Source organism: Eurytemora carolleeae, unplaced genomic scaffold, assembly GCF_000591075.1.
Source record: "Eurytemora carolleeae unplaced genomic scaffold, Eaff_2.0 scaffold887, whole genome shotgun sequence".
Classification (NCBI taxonomy): domain Eukaryota; kingdom Metazoa; phylum Arthropoda; class Copepoda; order Calanoida; family Temoridae; genus Eurytemora; species Eurytemora carolleeae.
The window spans coordinates 105,998-127,636 of NW_019396811.1; the positions used below are offsets into that span (position 1 = coordinate 105,998).

Genomic DNA, 21,639 nt, shown 5'->3' on the forward strand with positions numbered 1-21,639 from the left:
TGTTTCATTAGGGGAAGAAGGCCAACCACAACAATTTATCCTCCAAGCCACACAAAAATCTTCGTTCTTTGGATATTATGTTTTTGAATTTTCCAACCCTTAAAAAAACTATTTTTATATAGGAAAATCGTCTTCATTGTATTAATATAAACACCGAAAATTGTTCATATACATTCAATAATTGTTGTCTTTGTTCGTATTTTGCATTTAGAATGTTTAAGGAATATTGAACGAAATTAATCATTTCAAAAAATCCTTGACGACATTTCGTCATAAAATAAATTATAGATTTTACAGGCATTCCATTGTTTTCTGGCTACCACTGTCAAAACATGCGTATATTCTAGCTGAAGGGAAAAACAAAAACAAAAAAATTTTGAACAAAAATCTCATTTTTTGAGCCTATGTAATGCATCCTGAGGCGACCAATGAGTGTCAACAAAAAATGTCTACCCATTCGGCCCAGGCGCTTAGCCTGCGATAAGGAAAATATTTACGAATGTCTTAATAGATATTGTTATTAATTTATTATCGCTTTGAATTATGTATGTAAGGGACTGAATGGGGTAATTTTGATTAACCCTCTACTTAGCATGTCCGATTCACATGTAATCCCATTTTAACCTTTCTCTGATCAAAGTGGAAGATATTGTTGTTTTTCTAGCTTGAAAAGTGATTACTTCCAACAATTTTCTCCATTGTTTCTAAAGCAGAAATGCGCAAATAGCTTTTATGGAAAACCTGCAAATGAAAATAATCAATTTTTAAACAAAGAACAATGGCGATATCTCATTCTATGTTTATCAGACATACAACTCTATAAATGAACAGTCCCTTTAAATGGTTACATACGTACAATTAAACTATTTCTAGTCTTCCTTAGAAAAAGGGCAATCAAAGTGTCCAGAGATGAAGAGTGGATTAGCGAGGGGCAGGGGACACATACTCTGAAATAAATAATAACACATTTTTATTTTTGAATTTTTTACCACAATTTTAAAGTCTAACAATAAAAAATAAGTATTTTCATTGATTTGTTTTATTTAACCCTACACAGGAGTGGGGATAATTGTCACCCCCTGTTATTATTTTTTTCCTGGCACTGTCATTTTTGACACTATCTCCATGAAGTTTTGTGACTTTTAATGAATGGAAATTTAAAGGATTTTTTGTAAACAGTATTTTAATGCATATGGAAGGGTACAAGGCGGAAAAGTTCGGTCTGTAAAAAAAATATATAAAATAGCCCAGAACTTTTTTGTGACTGAAGCGACAGATCTTAAAACTACATTTTTGAAAAGCCCTCATAAAAAATGGATGTAGAAACATGTATCACACTTTAATTTTTGTTTAAAACTAAAAAAAATATTTTTTCAATTTTCTGACACTTTCTTGGCAATTTTTTCAACCCTCCCTAGCACCCAAACTACAAAAGTTATCAGTCTATTTTTTTTCAATGAGCTGGCCTTGAAAAATTGGGCTATGAACATGCATTTCAACCCTATACCTATTCTATAAGGCTATACATAGATTCAGACCCCCAGCCTTTATATGGTTAAAGCAAGTCGAGTGAATCAAATAAGGATGTTAACGTTTTCATTATTTTTAAAAACGATCGTTTTGTTATAAAAAATACGAAAAAAAGTTCGTTTTTAAAAAACGGTCGTTTTCAAAACAATCATTTTTAAAAACGATCGTTTTGAAAAATGATCGCCGTTTCCTTAATGATCGTTAAGGACGTCCCTTCGTTAACGATCGTAAACAACGACCCTTTGTTAACGATCGTTAACGACTACCCTTCGTTTACGATCGTTAACATATTTATCAATGAAAAAAAAATTCAAAAACGATAGATATTTTTTAAAAAATTGTATTAAAAAACGATCATTTTCAAAACGATCGTTATTCGTTTTCTAAAAGTTCAAAACGAGTTGTATGTTTTCAAAAACGATAAACAAGATTAGATTCAAAGTGCAATCTGTGCAATATATATAATAAAAGGAGAGAAAGTTCCAAACCGCGATTTGGAATTGACATTGAGTCTCAAATTTGGAACATAAGCACGGAGTCTTTCCTTGTAATGTATCTTCTGGAAAATGGAGGGGGAAATATTACCAAAGATGGTGGGGGGAGAATGTGAACAAATTTGTTACCCCTTAACGGGGCTGTTAAGATTGACAGGGGTATAGGCTAAAGTCTAGAATTTAAGAGTTAATTGCGAACAATAATAGTTCTATCTGATGTCCCTGTCTCGAGTTCAGATTGGCATCAATTTTTTAACTAACGAAATTTTTCGTGAAAAAGAGTTTTTCTTAATAAACGAACGATTTTTTTAACGATCGTTCATTTAGAAGCGAACAAAATAGCTGGAAAATAAAAAAAATATTTGAGACCGAACGAAATCATTTTTTTTTTGAATGATTGAAAAATACCGTAAGAAATTAAAAAAATATATAATGCCCATCTCTATACTCGAGAAATTGATATAAAAGAATGTCGAGATCAGGGACATCTGATAAAAATATTAATTTGACAAATTTTCTACATTATTCTTGTTTTGACTGATAGTTGTTGTCAATGATTAATAACAATACAGATATAACACTATAGATGTTGTCTTTTCAAGATTAAGGGATGTTTCGTTCTCAGACGCCCAAAGAAGTTATGCCCATACATCGTTGAATGATTCAACAAATGCGCATTACTCATTTGGGCCTCTGCCTCAGGATTATTGTAAACGAAAAATCTCTAAATCTTGAAAGACGACATCTAGTGTTCTATCTGTATTATATCCCTTTTAATATATGGTTGTTGTTTTCTGTTTGTTTACCTTTAGAAAGCAGACCCCGGGATTTATTCCCGACGTTGTTACTACCCAAGACCAGTACACACAAGTCTTAAAATAAAAAGGCAATCAAATCAAAATTTTAATAAAAATTTTAATCAAAATTTTGATCAAAAATTTGATCGGGCTTTTAGCTAGTATAGCTCAGAGGTTTTTCTTGCACGGGTGTATTGTATTGACATACAGTTCATCGGTCCAACAGCAGACTAGGCGGATGGCAGTCTTCTAACATTAATTGTTATTTACTGCAACTTTTAAATATTAGAGCTTGCAATCAAATTATTTAGCAATTACAAGCCTTTTAATATATTAAAAAGGATTAGTCTAGTCTAACTGGAAGGCCACTTAAAATTACGCTTAAAGTCTACGCTTATAACCTTTTTTACTAGCAATCATAATTTCTTTTCACCTTGTGGTTAGCACACTGATAAGCACAATCTTTCCAGTTTCTAGACATCAAAAGGAATTGATTCTTTGTCATAAACTCTATGTAGTTTTCTTATCCCTTATCTTTGCAACCCAATGCACCCTTTAGAATTTAAACTACCAATTTTGTAAGATCTAAGTATTTAAGGTTGAGATCAGGTTGCAAAGATTAAAGGATTACAATTTATTTGGTAAGACACATACAAGGTGTCTCTGAAAAAACGAGTTCAGGCTTGTTAGCCTGCTGAACATAATTGTTTTGTGTTAAAAAACATTTTTCTCAAAAAAGCCGTTCAAAATTAGGCATTATAATCGAAAATGTGCTCGGTCCCTGCATTTCCGAAAATATCAAAAGTATAACCATTTTTGACTAAAAATATAGCCATTTTTTGACTAAAAATATAACCATTTTTTTACTAAAACCATAACGACCAAAAACATAACAGACCAAAAATATGTTTTGTCTGCCTTGTCAATGTATATATGACAAGGCCTCACATGTATACTTGTTGCGTCCTGCATGCATATGTAGGTTTTCTTTTTCATACTCTCTTTTAGGTCTGTATTGTATACCTATGCCCACTCTTGTCTACTAAAGTGTCTCCCCTTTCTAACAGGACAGGAATGTGTACATTTTGCTCGTGGAGATGGATACTTGACAATGATTCTTCGTAAATTGCAAATTTTCTTAAATTAACTAGAACATTTTCTATTTATTGAAATAGCATTTATGATTTTTATTTGATAAAACTCAGAGAAATCGCATTTTGGTATGAACAAAATTTGATTCTTGGTAAAAAAAAATGTTATATTTTTGGTTAAGAAATGGTTATACTTTTGGTTAAAAAATGGTTAGATTTTCGGTTAAAAAATGTTTATATTTTTGGTCAAAAAATGATGATATTTTTGGTTAAAAAATTGTTGTATTTTTGGTTAAAAAATTGTTGTATTTTTGGTTAAAAATTGATTATATTTTTGGTTAAAAAACTGTTATATTTTTGGTTAAAAATGGTTATATTTTTGGTTAAAAATTGTTATATTTTTGGTTAACAAATAGTTGTATTTGGTTAAAAAATGGTTAAATTTTTGGTTAAAAAATGTTTATATTTTTGGTCAAAAAATGATGATATTTTTGGTTAAAAAATTGTTATATTTTTGGTTAAAAAATGGTTATATTTTTGGTCAAAAAATGATTATATTTTCGGTTAAAAAATTGTTATATTTTTGGTTAAAAAATGGTTATATTTTTGGTTAAAAAATAGTTATATTTTTGGTTAAAGAATGGTTAAATGTTTGGTTAAAAAATGTTTATATTTTTGGTCAAAAAATGATGATATTTTTGGTTAAAAAATTGCTATATTTTTGGTTAAAAAATGGTTATATTTTTGGTTAAAAAATGATTATATTTTTGGTGAAAGATGGTTATATTTTTGGTTAAAAAAATTGTTATATTTTTGGTTAAAAAATGGTTATATTTTTGGTTAAAAAATGGTTATATTTTTGGTAAAAAAATGGTTATATTTTTGGTTAGAAAATGGGTATATTTTTGGTTAAAAAATGGTTGTATTTTTGGTAAAAAAATGGTTATATTTTTGGTTAAAAAATGGTTATATGTTTGGTTAAAAAATGGTTATATTTTTGGTTAAAAAAATGGTTATATTTTCGGTAAAAAAATGGTTATATTTTTGGTTAAAAAATGTGTGTATTTTTGGTAAAAAAATGTTATATTTTTGGTAAAAAAATGGGTATATTTTTGATGGTTATTTTTTTAGTCGTTATATTTTGGTCAAAACATGGTTATATTTTTTGTGGTTATTTTTTGGTCGTTATATTTTTGATGGTTATATTATTAGAGTTATATTTTTGTTCAAAGCTTGGTTATATTTTTAGAGTTATACTTTCCCTGCACATTTGTTTTTGAAGATTAATACGGTATTTTAAATAAAAATGTTTCATCATTTAATCTGCATGGGTATTGTACCTAAAGCCCTTTTAGCAAATTTGAACGATGCTTAGTAGGCTAAAAAAGCCTAAACACACTTTTTTCAGAGACCCCTTCAGCTAGAAATTGTTTTTTTTTTCTATTCTAGAACCCTTTTTGTACAAGAAAGAGGGGGTCAATTGATTTCAATGTGTAATTGGAAAAATATTTCAGAAATAATTTTAAAAATTAATAACTTGACTGTTCTCTATTAGTGGACATAAAAGTTAAACACTAAAAGTTTGTTTAAAAAAATTGAAAAACTCTTTTATCACTTATTTCCTTTGTTACTAATAATTCAAAATCTTCTTTAAAGGGAATTACGTTGAAATGGCTCCTTGTTCAATGTCATTCAAGAAACAATCATAACCATAGGCAGGACACTCCAGGGTACCATTACCTTCAGTCCTCTCCAGTTCTATTCAGACAAAATGCCAAATGTAAAAAACACCAAAAACAAAATGCCTAAACAAACGCAACAAAACATCCTTGTAAAAAAGTCCAATAACATACGTCCAATGGGATATAAGGTATAACGCCGATGCGATATAACGCCCAATGCGATATAGAGCCCAATGCAAAAAAACGCATCTAAAGACGTAAAAAGAAATTGAATTTTTGTCAATGTGAAATAGCGCCCAATGCAAAAAAACGCATCAAAAGACGTAAAAAGAAATTGAATTTTTGTCACGAACTCTGATTTTTTCATCCCTATATCAAAGCTTGTAGGGATTTGAAAATTTGAGTGTGTGGACAAGATTTTGTGGGTGTTAAGAGTGTATTTATATTGAGGCTGATGATTTCTCCCCAGAAAATTCTAAAATGTTTAACTGTGATTTCTCAAAGTTCCAGTTTTAATCTGGAATCTTACTGATTAGTTGCAAGTTTTTGTTTTGTGTCCTACAAAATATATTAAAATTATAAATCAAATGAAAGACTAACAATTTGACAAAAATATCTACATTAATTTTCATCTAGATATATGTGTGTTAGAGTTAAAGTTTTAAACTTATTTAACTCCAAAAGTATTGATACATTAATTGTTTTGAGTTTTGGAGTTTTTTTCGAGATTTTTCGAATACATTGATCGCTTAATAGCAAAGGGCATTTTGTGATTGGCAGTATTCTTATCGGGCATTTTGTTTTTGGGCGTATTGTATGCACTCCGATTTTGCTGTATTATTTTTTCCATGTAAAAATTCGTCCATTTCTCATAGCCTGCCCTTGACGCGGTGCTTAGCCCTCCTAACCTGCCCTAGCCGCAGTGCTTGGCACTCCTGTTCTGCACTGGCCAAAGTGTTCGGCACTCCTAGCCTGCACTGGCCACAGTGCTCGGCACTCCTAGCCTGTACTGGCCACAGTGCTCGGCACTCCTAGCCTGCCTTAGCCGTATAGTGCTATGCGAGCTAGGCCCCTCTCTCAACCTGTGGTGTTTCATCTAGGCCTAATTTATCCAACCCTTTATAATATCTTGGTTGTTCACATAAAAAATTGTATTTAAATAAAATGGACCTTTTGTAAGAGATGAGGCTGAGCTGAAAGCTAAAGTCAGGCAAAAAACAAATTTTGTTTTTAAATCCATGTTGTTTCTCTGAGAGAACTAAAGGAAAATTCAACATCCTTGCTTTTTATTTGCCCTCAGGCAAATATATTTTTGACGTATTTAAAGTGTTTGAAAAATATACTCTTTTTTAAATATAAAACGTTTGAAAAGTTGTTTCAAATATTTTTTTGTTATATTTTACCTTAAAATTTAAGAAATAATTTTTTAAATTATAAAGTAAACACTACAAAGGGAGATAAAGATATTTTTCGAAAATTCCTTATCCTTATCTTTGTGTTATACAGGGGTCCATATCTTCACAGCATTTATTATCTATTAAATGAAAATCTACATTTTTTTAACAAGGAATTTGACATATTTACATATTTGCCCATATAAAAGTCAAACCCAGGCAGAATAAGGAAAACTCAATTGGGATAAGAGAGTTAGGAGGTTGTCAAATACACTTTCAACACTGAAAAATTTGTTTAGATTAAAATTTGCAAATAATGTATGTTTTTTTTAAAACGATTAAATATAAGAAGCTGAAGATAATCCCCCTCCCAAAAAAATAAAGGTTTAAATGTTAATTGTATCGTCAAAATTATTTTTGAAAAACATAATTTGATTTAATAGTTTCTGCAGCTACACCTTAACTATAAAGTACCAATACTCGTGCAACGATTTCAAGTGTCGTAGTTGTGATCTGGAACCAAATTTAACGAATATGAACTAGGTCGCTAAACTATATAACGCCGGTTAAAATTTGAAAAACTGATTTAAAGTTAAAGATTCAGTTAATTAAATTCAGTCTCTGGATATTTGAATAAAATTGATTCTAATTGCAACAAAAGTATTTAAGAAAATTTAAAAATGAGAAGTAATATATATATATTTCTATAAAACAAAACAAAAAATGTCTTTTTTGAGGTTGGCCAATATGTTACGCCTTGCATAGATTGAACTTATAAAAATATAACTTTTTCCTCAAAATGTAATTCTCTATTAAAACACACACATAAAAAACACCTTTAAAATCCGTAAAAGAAAAAGGGGAAATTTTAGAAGAGATTTTAGGATTGATAAGAGAAATTCGGATACAAAATTTGACGCTTTTTCGTCGTATCGGTATAATGTATACTATCCATGAATAAATATATTGTTTAGTCTTTGTATGGCTGAACAGTTTCTATCACTATTGGTTTTAGAGATGGTTAAGTTTGACTATATTTTTATTTCGTTCGTTCATCATTCGCGAATGTTCGCGAACGACTAATTTCGTTTTATTTCAATCGTCCAAAAAAATGATTTTGTTCGTTCTCAAAATTATCGTTCATTTTCCGTCTATTTTGTCGTTTTTTTCACTGAACGATTGTTCAATAAAATTGTTGGTACTTGTACAAACGTCGGACGGTACAAAGGTCGAACAGTACAAATGTCGGACTGGTACAAACGTCTAACTGGTACAAACCTCGGAAAGGGACAAATATCGGGCTAGTAAAAACGTCGGACCAGTACAAACATTGGACAGGGACATTTTACGGAAAAACGTCGGACTTGGTTGAGTTTTGAAAAAATACTGCATTGTTCTAAGAAATAAATTTAAAACCACTCGTTTATTGAGATAAAAATCAAAGACAACTGAATAAAGTCTTAACTCTTTGAAGGTGGCACTGTATAAGTAACAAATAAGTTGAGTTCTTGTCACACACTCTTGATACTTTAATCCCTATATATTTGTAACCCGATCTCGTTCGTTGGATTTTTCAATTTAAGTTTGAAAGTATAAAAGGTTACTACCATCAGGTTGCAAAGATATAGGGATGAGAATATTTGAGTTTGTGGCAAATTTAAAAAAATCAATTTAAATTAAATTGTCTTCCTTAGTCTGACGTGTGTACTGGTCCGTGGTTGGTACTGCCCGACGTTGGAACTGTCTGACGTGTGTACCAGTCCGACGTTTGTACAGGTCCGACATTTGTACTGGTCCGACGTTTGTACTGTCCAACGTTTGTAAGTCTTAGGTTTCTGCCGTCCGACGTTTGTGTGTCCTACGTTTGTGCTGGTACCAAATTGTTCTTTCACTATATATAACAAACGTTTTGCCAAAAGTTAGTTTTAAAATAATCACCGGTGAAAACAGAAAAACTGTCGTTTTTTCTAGTTTGTTTAATCAAACGCTTTGAGAATTGTTCATGAATGATCAAAATTGGTATAAAAAAATTATTTTAATCAATTTATAGCATTCAGTTTTGTTTTGTTTTTCATTCATTTATCAATTACTCTGAACGATCCAAATCGTTCGTCCATTGTTCAAGAAAAATTTGATTTGTTCTCAAAAAATGCCGTTCTTTAACAACAATGATGCCCATATCTATATTACTACCAAGGTAACCCGTTGTATGAGAATAGATTAAAGATAAGATAGGCAAGAAATGTAAAAGAAAATGTTGGATAAAGAATTCTATAGAGAACTGGTGAAAAAGAAAGATCTAGAGATAGAATAAAGATTCTGTATTCTTTTAGCATTCATTCTTTTCCGGTCTCTCATTCGCATCTGCAGGAAATATAAAAATAGAAAATTATTATTTATATATTTCTTAATTTTTGGGCAGGACGTACAAAACATTAAAGTCTTTGCAACAAGCTCTTGACTTTCTAATCCAAATATCTTTGCAACTCAATGTTGTAGACCTTAGATATTTCAAACCATGAATTTTGTTAGATAATTTAAACTGAGTTGCAAAGAAATAGTTTATTGGATACAAACAGACAAACAGACAAGCTAAATTTAGATATAGATAATGAAGTGCATAATTCTGGCCATTGCATTGTATGCCGTTGTGTCAAAAAAATTTTTAAGTTTGCAATCTCTATTTATCTTTTTACTTATCAGATCATAACTCAAGAACCCATGGACCAATTTGCCTCAAAATTGTATTGGGGCATTGGGGAGACTCATGGGAATGTTCTTAGTTTGATTTTGAGATTCTAAATTGATTGATTCGATTACTTATAATTCTATTGCATGCTTTCTGGGAAATACATGATACTGGAGAAAGGAGGAACAGCATTATCTGTCGGCAGAGAAAGCAATATCGTCGGCCATCTTATGTCCTGAGAGTTAGTCAGCCCGAAGTATCTGAAGAGAAGAGTCGAATGAAAAAATACTCGCCCTTAGGCTGATAGATTAATTATCGTTTATTTATTCATGCCTTAATGCTGGCACCTTAAATCTCGCCCTTAGGCGATTGTCTTTGTGTTATTTAGATCAACTTTAGTTGGTCCAACACTGATCGTTTGTATAAATGTAAATATATGTATGTGTGCAACAATGTGGTATTATTCAACTCAATCTTGGTTTATTTATACTGAGTTCTTTTCAAGATGTATGTATGTAATATTTAAATGAATTTGCAGCTTTAAAAATTATTTTTATTCAAATATACTTCATGCACCAAGTATAAAGAAATGGAGTATTTGCCACAAACTCAAATTTTCTGATCCCTATAACTTTGCAACCTGAGGATGTAATCTTTGATATTTCACACTTAGATTACTTGATATAACAGAATATATGGTTTGAAAATAGTTCTATGACGTTAGGTTGCAAAAAGATAGGGAATCGAAATCAGAGTTTGTGGCAAAAGCTCAATTCCTTAGTGACAAACTTTTATTTTTTTTTTTGAATAGTTCAATTAAAAGAATTGCTTGAAAATATTATAATAAGAATTGATAATAAATATAAACTCAATTTGTGCTTCAACATGTGCATCCTTAAAATAAAACTGTATTTAATTTTCTGATTGCTGCTTTCAAATATTTTTTCTGAATGTAAAACATAAACCAAATATAGACGAGGACATGTTTTATGTCGGAAATTACATGAAAAGTTATTGTTAATGGATGTCTTTGAAAATATGAATCTGAAAATTGTTGCAAAAACTAATAGCAAATAAACAAAGGCGGAAGCTTAAATGCTCTGGCAATAATTTGTAAAATGATAAATAAATTATTTTCTATTTCCTCAACTTCCGGCTTCCATTTAAATATTCCAAGAATTAAAGTTCAAAAAGAGAATTGATGGGATTCAATTTATTACTTGGAATTCTCCCCACCCTCTGAATTAAAATTATGAATACAACTTAGTTCTCTAGTAGAAATAAGAGAACTAGGAGAACTAGGAGAGCCAGAAGAACTGTGAGAACCAGGTATATTATGAGAACTAGGAGAACAAGGAGATCTAGGAGATCTAGGAGAGTCAGAAGAACTGTGAGTTTCAAGTATTTTAGAAGAACTAGGAGAACTAGGAGATCTAGGAGAGCCAGAAGAACTGTGAGAACCAGGTATATTAGGAGAACTTGAGAACTAGGAAAACACGTAGTTCTAGAAGAACTAGATGATTTAGGAGAACCTGGAGAACCAAAAACAACAGGAAAACTAGGAGAACCAGGAAAACCAGAAGAACCAGGAGAACCAGGAGAATCATAAGAACCAGGAGAACCAAGAGAACCAGGAGAACTAGGACAACCAGGAGAACCAAAAGAACCAGAAAAACCAAACGAAATTGGAGAACCAGGGGAACCCGGAGAAATAGGAGAAATAGGAGAACTAGGAGAACTAGAAGAACTAGGAAAATAAGCAGAACCAGGAGAACTAGGAGAATTATGAGAATCGGAAAAACCAGAAAAACGAGGAGAACTAAGAGAATTAAGAAAACTCGGAGAACGAGAGAGTAAGAGTTTAATTCACCCTTNCAATATTAATTCTATTCTCCCTGTATTATATGTGTAGCTTTAATATAAGCGGAGAATGGGCTAAAATAGCACATTAAAATTCCAGCTGCGACAATTTAATTGCTGGAAAACAGAGAATGTATATTCTCTGTTCTAATTAAAGATAAAGAAGAAAGAAGGGAAGATTTTAAGTGGGGAAGACGGGAAAGATGGGAAAAGGGAGAAAAATCGGAGAAGAGGAAATAATAATTCTGGATTATATAGATCAGGCTCACTTTAAAAAACACCTAACACATTGTTCACAGACGAGCGCATTTAGAATTTCCAAGCATTTTTTTTGCGATCAGACGCTTAGGGATATCTCTCAAATTGTTACATCCCTAACAGTCTGTTCGTGATTTCTAACAAAATTATAATGTTTCTCGAAATTTCTTCGTTGGTTTGGTATTACAAAAAATTTTAAGGTTTCTTCTAGAAGCTCTGAAAAAAAATTATTTTATAAAGTTTAATAAAGAGATTTTTTATGTACAGTCGTTGTCGTATATATCAATATACTGAAGACGACTTCATTTTCTAATTTAGACTTTTACCTTGCTTTTAAACAGTTTTGTACACATGTACAAATAGAAAAAGGAGAAGCTGTCAATAAACGGATTCTTACATTGTCCGCTTGTAAACTTGCATTTTGAAAAAAGCTTCTTAGAAATGAAAACCTACATTAAAATGTCGTCTTCATTTTATTGATTTAACCGCCGACCACTGTATATTCATGTTTGTGCGTTGTATGATGTTCCTTTAGTTGGTTTTTTTATTCGCTCGTTTTTTCCAGAGATTTTTTTAATGGTCAAATTTTGGCGAAGCGTTAGAATTGTTTTTTAAACTTTTTACAGTGAAACCCTTAATAACGAATACATCGGAAGAATTTATCAAATGTCGTCTTGACAATTTTTCAATGAGTTTTATACTATATTACGTAAAAAACAGTATTTGCAAAAAATAAATAAATAGCCATGAATATACGGGAACAGTTTTAAATAGTTCCATATAATCATTTAATTAAAAAACTAAATATCTGGAATATTCCATTATCAGAAAGTGAAAAATACGACATTTGATAAATTCTTTCGATGTATTCGTTATTATGGGTTTCACTGTATGAAAAACGTTTGCTTTTCTAACACACACTGTGTCAAATTTTGACCCTGACAGAACCCCTATGCAAAAACCATTAAAAACGATGAATAAATGATGAAAAAACGAACGTTTTGTAACGATCGTTTTTTTATCGTTATTTCTATAGGAAATAGATGTTGCAACCCTTTATAAAGCATGTTTTATCATAATATAATTTTGAAATCTTAGAAGTTATATTTGAGATTTAAGAAATAGATCCAACACTTTTTACCTCACTAGTGGCAAGCATATAAAACTATTTACAGTGAACATTTGATTTGCAGTTTGATTCTTCACTGTAAAAAAAAATAAAGAAAGTGTGGAAGACGACTATCGGCCTTCTTAGAAGAGTTCCACAACAAGATTCGGGAAGAAGACGGAGCTTCTAGCATATTCTTATCTCGTGCAAGTTAATCGTTAGTTTGAACCCTTGTTCTGTTATACTAAAACTATTATTAGAATCAAGAAGGATTGAAATCTTTGAATTTTCTGTTTTAAAAAAATGACTTTTGTCTTGTTTTTAAGTTGTTTTAAAACATGACAGAAAAAGTTCAAATTTAAAAATGTCAGGAAAATGCCGGACAGCTGAGATTTATTGAAGCAATCAATTTCCCACTTTAAACTAGAAACCCTGATATTTAAATTTGAATAAAATTTTAAATCTTTCGGGAGCCGCAGATTTACAGATTTAGGGTTGTTGTTTAACGTGTAGGTCGTCATTATATATAAATATTTAATAAGTATAAATATGATTAAATATAAAGTGACCCTCCATTTGTAAAGTACCAGGTTCATTCACAAGGAAACCCGTAATACCTATGCAGTCTGATCGGTGTTAGGTACTTTCTCACAGGCATTTTCCTAAGGGTGACTTCCTAAATGACAATTTCCAAGTGGCAACTTCCCAAGTGTGCAATTTCCCAAGCGGCATCTTCCCAAAGGTTAGCTTAGGTCCTAAAGGAGGCGGAGCGCTGCGGCTAGGATGGGAAGGGGGCCAAGCGCCGTGGTTAGAACAGGCTGGGGCCAAGTGCTGCGGCTATGAAAGATTTGGGAAGTAGCCGCTTGGAAAATTGCACTTTAAGGGAAGTTGCCACTTGGGAAAAATCCTTTGGGAAAGTACATCGTCTGATCAGGTTATGCAGTTTTTCTTTTTTCCATCTGAAAAAGGTGGAGCAAGGACAGGATTTAGATAAAGGAAGGTCGGGAGTGAAATTTGGATTCTATTTATTTCACATTTTCTGGAAGCCTAATTTGGAATACAATTTTTTTGTAGGCCACCTCCTCTATCTTTCTATCTATTTATCTATCCATTTATATATCCAATGTAAAACTGCAAGGAAAGTTAAATGCTGTTGCGTATTCTCTGCGTATTTATTGAAACCAGTTCTCTCTGGGTGGTATGTGTAAACAAGAATAAATACATCAGTGTTCCTCTAGTATCCGAGGAGAATAAAAGCATTTAATTTAGAAAATTTTAATAATTCAAATAATAGTTTCCTATAATCAGAATATTTCATTGATTTTTTATGTGATAGATGGATCCCATGTCAGGCTGCAGTGACATCCGTCTTGTGTGTACTTTACAGCCCAGAGACAGTACACTGCAGAACGAAAGATGCGTAACTGCTGAAATAACTATCTTTACATTATCATTCTTTGGTAAAGACAACTGCAAAATAACGGCATGTAGCGTACAGCATGTAGTTTTACTCAGGCCCATAACCAGGGGGGGGTGCAATGACGAATTTGCACCCCCCCCCCCAGTCCCATATAAAAGAAATTGTTTCTCATAATTTTCTAAAACCTAGTTACCAATAATTTAGCTCAAGCAAGAGTTGATTCCCTTCCCAAACCAAATTATAATCTTATTGTGTGTTACTCATTAAAAGGGTGTGTGTGTGTTTGTGTGCGTAGGTGTACTCTGTCAAGTCAACTCATCCTGGACATCCTGAGTCCTGTCTCATGTGCGCGCTCCACAGTTGTCGCAGGCTAACTAACAGCTGATCAGTACACCATGTTAATTAATTATAACACAACATCTTGATTTACTCATAGTCATTAAATAGTTGTTTAAGCCTAATTAAAACAGTATGTTTTATTAATTATATGCATAGAGTCCATGGAAATGAACTGTTAATCTCCTGTAAGCTTTCAGACTTTTTGGTCCCCCCCTTGACCGGTTTATTTTTTTCATCTTCATAATATCATGATGAGGCCGAGGGACAAGAAGCCTTGATTTTAAATAATGAATTTTTTCCTTAAGCTAAAGTACCATTCATTTATTTTTTATGTATATTGTATATGTAAACTGAAAAGTTTCAGACACTAAAATGTAACCCTTAAAAGCTTAAATACACTTGTTAAAAAGGTTAGTCTTTATAGCGTACATTGACAATGTAATAAAGAAAACCATATACCACCGTAAAAACAAAACAAGCATTGCTTCAAAAAAAAAAAAAAAATTTCGCCGGCGGCGCGCTTCTTTGCACCCCCCTGGAAAAATCCTGGTTACGGGCCTGGTTTTACTTTTAAATTGGAGCCTTTTCCAAGTAGCAGGGCACCGATGTCAGCCGGTGCCGTTCGCCGCCACCGGGTTTTCTAAAAAACAGCCCAGAGACAGTACACTGCAGTACTTAAAATGTACACCTCAGAAATAACTATTTTTACATTGTAATTCTTTGTATATATCTATATATCTATCCATCTATCTATCCCCTGACCCCTTTTACAATCTGATCGTTTATTCCTATTCCCTGGCAGATACAAACCCGAATTTTGTAAAAGTTTGAAAAATAAATTGAAGAAATTATTCAACCATTTCGATGATTCAGGATGAAATACAATAATGGAAAACGGTTTCAACATTCTATGATAGATTATATCTTCCATTTACATTTTCTTTCACACATTTTAACTATGTTTTCTGAAAATTCAGAAACGGCTCAGTCTTAATAAGTTTATTCAAATAGATTATAAAGTACAACAGGTGGCAACAGAGAAATGGACCAATTATACACGACGTCGACATAAGTGTCAAATTAACATGCTTGCAAGGAAAAGTGTAAAAGATAAAAAAGTGTAAAAACAGAAAATAAAGAACACATAAAATTGCACTTACTTTTCAGTAAGATAAGCACTTTATTTTAAGATTATCACTATAATTAATAATTTAAAAAACTAAGATTGGACACTTGTGACGTAAGAGTACAGCTGTACTGAGTGTGTATTTTGCCATCCATTGTACTAGAATGACGGTCCAACAAGCTGACAGCAAATATGTTTTCCACATTTTTTCGGTCTGGGTTGACCCAATTCAGTGTTTAAGAAAGTATTGATTAAAACAAAAATCTAAAAAAAAAGTAGTTCAGATGAGTATGAAGATGGTAATGCCAGATTCATAACAGTACCATTGAAACATTTATCTGATCGATACTGTAGAAGATATTGTGGTTTGTTATAGCTTGCAAGGTGTTCAGGGGCGGATACAGGGAGGGACGGGGGACATTCCCCCCCCCCCCCCTAAATTTGGAATTTGTTGTTCCTATTTTCAGAATAGCTTCTCAGTAGCATGCTTAAGGGAAAGAAACCCTAGTGCAAAACAGAAAAAATATCTTGTTCCTAATTATGAATTTTTTGTTACTTAAAAAACTTGCACGCCCCCTCACTTAAATCCTGTATCCGCCCCTGAAGGTGTTTGATTAGAATAATTCCATCCTAAATGTTTTTCTGTAGTAAAAATGCACAGATCAATCTTTGAAGACATGCGAAAATACAGTTAAACCCTAAATGAACATTTTTCAATGGGTTTTATACTATTTTACGTAAATCTCAGTATTTGTGAAAATAAATAAATAGCCATGAATATGCAGGAACAGTTTTAAAGAGCTCCATATAATCATTTAATTAAAAAAACTAAATATCTGCAACATTCCATTATCAGAAAGTAAAGAATACAACATTTGATAAATTCTTTCGATGTATGGCTTATTTAGAGTTTAAAAGTTTAACATCCATGTAAAAATATTCAAACTCAAGTCACTTTTGTAGAGAACCGTTGAAACAGTTGAAAACGTACTTAATCATATACAACACTATAGTTTCAGCAGAAGTAAATATTTCCATTTAGCTGATAGCGGCGATTGAAGGATTCATAAACTCTGATTGGATATTGAGTTATAGATATGACTAATAGATGTTAACGCCATACTAATTCTATTGGTTCAGAATAGACTACAAACACATGAATGAACCCTGATTGGATCATGCGCTAATGGACTCGGCAAGTAGGAGTGACAAAGCGTTTACGAGTACTTTTGTGAATAAGGCAGTGCCATAACTGAGGTGAATGCATATGAACTGTCCTTGGACATTTTTTTCGAAAATTTGTATCTTTAATCCCATTAGTGACGAGAAGGTCAATTTTGACCGGGTGAGGTTTTTTTAAGTGCCTTTATTCTTAAACTAAATGGCGTTCTATCTTTTCCTGCTCTTTCCTTAGGATTCCCTGTATTCAAAACATATTTTATATTTGACGTAACTTCAAAATTGGGGCTTTTTTTAAATTTTTTATTTTAAATAACCCCAAAAAATCAAGACTTTGAATTTGGAAGAAAACCAAAAGAACACCCTGTAATTTAGTTTTGAATCCATAAAATTATCAATTATTTTGCTAGAAAAAATTTAAAGACATTTTTGGAAACTTCTTTTAAAGATCTAAATAACTAAAACATGAAAAGTCAAGTTTTAAAGATAATTAGATAATTATGAATTACCAAAGCTTTAAAGATTTTCATGTTTTACAGGTCACCCTGTACAAAAAAAGTTTTAAAATTCAACTGAATATCGTTTTTTCATGAGTAGAATAAAGTTTTGCTATGATAAGATCCTTCTAAAACAACTTCACTAGCTGATAGTTAATGGTCTCGTCACTAATGGGATGGGAGTGTAAGAGAAGGGTACTTTTCACAAGGGAGACTTTCCAATTGAGACAATTTCCCAAGTAGCAACTTCCCAAATGTACATTTTCCCAAGCGGCAACTTAAAAAAAAACCTTTCGGAAAAAACCTTTGAAAAAGCATCTAACATCTGGGGGAGCGAAGGAGGGGATGGAAAGGGGCAGGGGGGTTGGATCTTAGCTACCTCTACGTGTGTATTAGCCTGAGTGTACACTTCGGATAGTTTACTTATAAAAGATATTAAGAGATTATGGCATATTCATACAGTACAAACATCAAATATGCAGTACGCTTTCGGAGTACAAGTGTATGGGCAGGTTTTGTATATTGAATTTTACTCAGTTTTCACAGAACAGTTTTTAAACGATGAAATATTGCTCTGTAAAAGACTGTACAATAGTACATCTTCCTGTGAAAATGTAATCCTGCACATGATAAAGGAGTAGTGGATTTTAATAGTTGCATTGACAGCAAATTCTTCATTTAAATATTTTCAGAAATCACCCCCGAGTACTGTAATATACAGATTGACCTTTGGAAGTGAAGTACATGGCCTGTACAATTAGTAAAGAGATTAGCGTACATCATCACTCTATAAACTATAACCTCGTTGGAAAGGGGGCATAGTGGGTAAAATATGTTATTTCCTTTTAGTTCTAGTTCATTGATCTTAACCATTACATCTGTGGTATCTTTAACCTAAAATATATAAACATCTAAATCTTCTTACAGAAAATATAAATACGTTTCAAGTTACAAATACATTGAAATTCACCATTAAAACATATTTTTGGCCAAAAACATAGTTAATAACAGAGTTTGGATAAAAACATTGTAACATTTTCATCAAATAATAATTGAGATGTCGTTGAAATGATATTTAGTTTTGTCTTTATAGAACCTTTGAGGGGTTGCTCACTTATTCTCATTGCAAACATTAATGATGTCTCCATGCAGGGTCACAATTATTGATACTTTTGTGGAAGACGATGCCTGGCCGCGTTAAACAAGTTCCACAAGATTCAACAGAATGAGATAGAACGGATACGGGGCATATACTGATAAATCATCTACACGTGTGATATCGATATTGACTCTAGTTCTGAACCCTCTAGTAATAAGTTATAAGAAATATATATACTGGAAGTTATTTATGCCTTTTTATTAGAGTCTGACTCACGTCCTCTATACTTTCGCCCTTTTTTATCTTTTTAAATATACAGTCATAAATACATAGTTCCCCCGTTTACCTGCACTTGGTCGTAAATAATGATTTTTCCCGATAAAAGTCGACCTATTTAACTTAGAAAGCTAAGCACATTTCTGTGATTTTTCCGAGTTCCCCAATCAAAATTTGAGGCAAATCAGTCAAATTCCTATATTTTATATATATATATATATTATATATATATAAAGTTGTATTCTCTGTTGTCTGTTTGTTTGTTTGTCCGATCATAACTCAGGAACCTCCTGTAGGATTTTGATTAAAAACTCGGTATAACCTCGGGAATGTTCTTAGCTTGGTTTAAAGATTCTAAACTAAGCAGGTTTGTAATTTTGGGGTAACACGATATTCTGTAAATTTGCAGTACGCTGTACACTATTTATATTCAATGTTTGTAAACTTCTATGTAAAAACCAGGGGCGGAGATAAGGATTCTGTAAGGGGGGGGGGGAAAAATTTGTAATTTCCCCCCCCCCTCTAGAAATTTGTTTACCCCCTCCTAGAAAAATATCATGATGTATATCAAATTATTGGTTTTAATTGGGTTTGATTTGCATTTTCCACTCATTTCTGGAATTTACAAACTCAATCTAATAAAGGCTTCATTACATACCTTTCAGCTTTCACCTTGTTTTATACCCTTCATTATAGTCATTCATTTTACATTAACTACAAAGATCTGTAAAAAAACTGAATTTATTTTATTTTAACTAAACTTTTTTATATTAAGTTTGCTGGCAAACATTGACAAAAAAATGCAGTAATATAAAAAATAATAGTTTTACTCTAAGAGGGAAAAGATGTTACTTTTTAAAATCTTTAAAAAAGCTACTCTGCAAAACTTTGAAAAAATATCGTCATTACTCATTGTTAAATTTTTTTGTCGTCAATGTAGTATGTTAAGATCTTAAATAAATCTAATATGGAAATGACATTATTTAGAAGTAAAAATGTTTTTTTTTATTGTCCATACCATTTTTTCTATTAAAAAAACATCTAATTTTAATGACATTGAATATTACTTTAGAATTTAAAATCATTAAGAATATGTTGACTTAAAATTTGAAATATCTGATTCCGATGTATCTGCACATTTTAATTGTTTTCGTGCAAATTTAAAAGATATTCAATTTTAAAATCAACCTTTTATTAAAAACAAAACGAAGTAACAACTCTTTCCTCCATTAAAAAGTCGGTGCGGCTTGGCGCTTAAGAACTTGTTAAGAATGTCTTCATGTTTGATTGATTTTAATCTACTAGGATGGGAGTGCATGAGTACAAGGCTAGATAGCCTTTCCGTTTTCATGGTGTTCCGCAGCCATGTTAGCAACTTAATTATCAATATACATAAGTTCCGTTTCTATTTTTTGTTTAAATTTTAAACAGTTTTCAAAGCTTATAACTGTTTAGGCATCTGCAAAATGCCGCAAAAACTTTTACTATCATGAAAACTTGAGTGCAGACTAATCAATAGGGAATGTATTTTTTTTTTGAAGTGAAGGGGTCAAGGCAACTGTAACTTGTAGAGGCAGCAAGTGGAGTAACCCCTGCTATTCAGGGCCTAAATATATGTTCAGGGGTTTTTACCTCCAAGATTCTAGGGGGTGTATTTACCCCCAGGATTCTAGGGGGGGTAATTAACCCCAATAACCCCCCTAATCTCCGCCACTGGTAAAAACCCATTATTCATTTGAACTGTGTTTCAGATGAATGCGTAGGATGGTTAGCTTAATTATTAAGAGCTCTATTAATAGCTTGTTTGATAGATACGCTTGTGTCCCTGTGCGGCATTTAGAGCTCAATTAATAGCTAGTGTCCGTATCGACACCGATAGCTGACAGGATCGCGCCCAGTGGTAGTGGCGTTGATAGTTCACGAGATTGTAGCCATTTGGAGCGTGTCCTGGTAGATTTTGATAGCAGACGGGTTGTACCTGGACTGATACAGTTTGGGACGAAGTTGACGTTTAAGAGAAATTTCAGTTTCCAGACAAAGCTGGGTTTCCAAGCTAGGACTATATAAACATCAAAACGGCTGAACCAATCACAGTCAAAACTGAAAAATGTTACTTGAGTTTAAACGTTTTTTTAGTTTTTAGTTTTGAAAACAATCTAATAATCTATATATTTAGCGGTTTCTAAATTTTCAAAGTAAACCGTAATTGGAAAATAATCTTTAAAGAGACTTTAGAATTCCAACTTGAAATTATTATTTAACTCTGCCTTTTGCATTTTAAGTTCAAGCAACATCACTCTTGTAATTTCATTCGGAATAAAAACTTAATAATGCAAAGAAAAGTAAATACTGGTTGAGCTTAATGTAGTATAGACACAAATTGAAAGGAACAATCGTTTAACTTTTAAAAAGAGGGGCGGGCGCAGATTCACAATGGTACCCCATAAGGCTTCATCTGAGTGCACAATGTGGAAGATATCGTCGTTTTTTAGATTGGAAAGTGTTACATTCTGAAAATTTTCTGTTATTTTGAAGCTGTAAAGCGTAAAACTTTTTGCATAAAGACCACAATGAATAGTCAGTTTTTAAGGAGAAGATGATGGATATCTCATCAATTTCTAATAATTCAAAGCTTTGAATTGAAACTACGTCGGCACTTGGCTCATTTCTTCAGTATAAAAATGTTTTTCTGGAAATAAATTTAAGTACAAAAATATAAAATTTTTATTTTGCCCATTATTAAGCAAATTCTAAATTTCAAAATTTAAAATTCGCTTATTTGTTGGCAAAATTTAGATGG

General features: G+C 32.0%; 1 protein-coding gene across 1 annotated transcript; it reads right to left on the minus strand.

Moving 5' to 3' along the window:
- Positions 1 to 779: 779 nt before the first annotated feature.
- On the minus strand, positions 780 to 6,843 carry LOC111708926 (uncharacterized). The gene is made up of 5 exons (XM_023482434.1): positions 6,765 to 6,843; positions 5,577 to 5,670; positions 3,255 to 3,294; positions 2,831 to 2,896; positions 780 to 947 (listed from the first exon to the last, which is right to left on the minus strand). The coding sequence occupies exons 1-5, from the start codon at positions 6,832 to 6,834 to the stop codon at positions 870 to 872; spliced, it is 348 nt and encodes a 115-aa protein (XP_023338202.1). The 5' UTR covers positions 6,835 to 6,843; the 3' UTR covers positions 780 to 869.
- Positions 6,844 to 21,639: the final 14,796 nt, after the last annotated feature.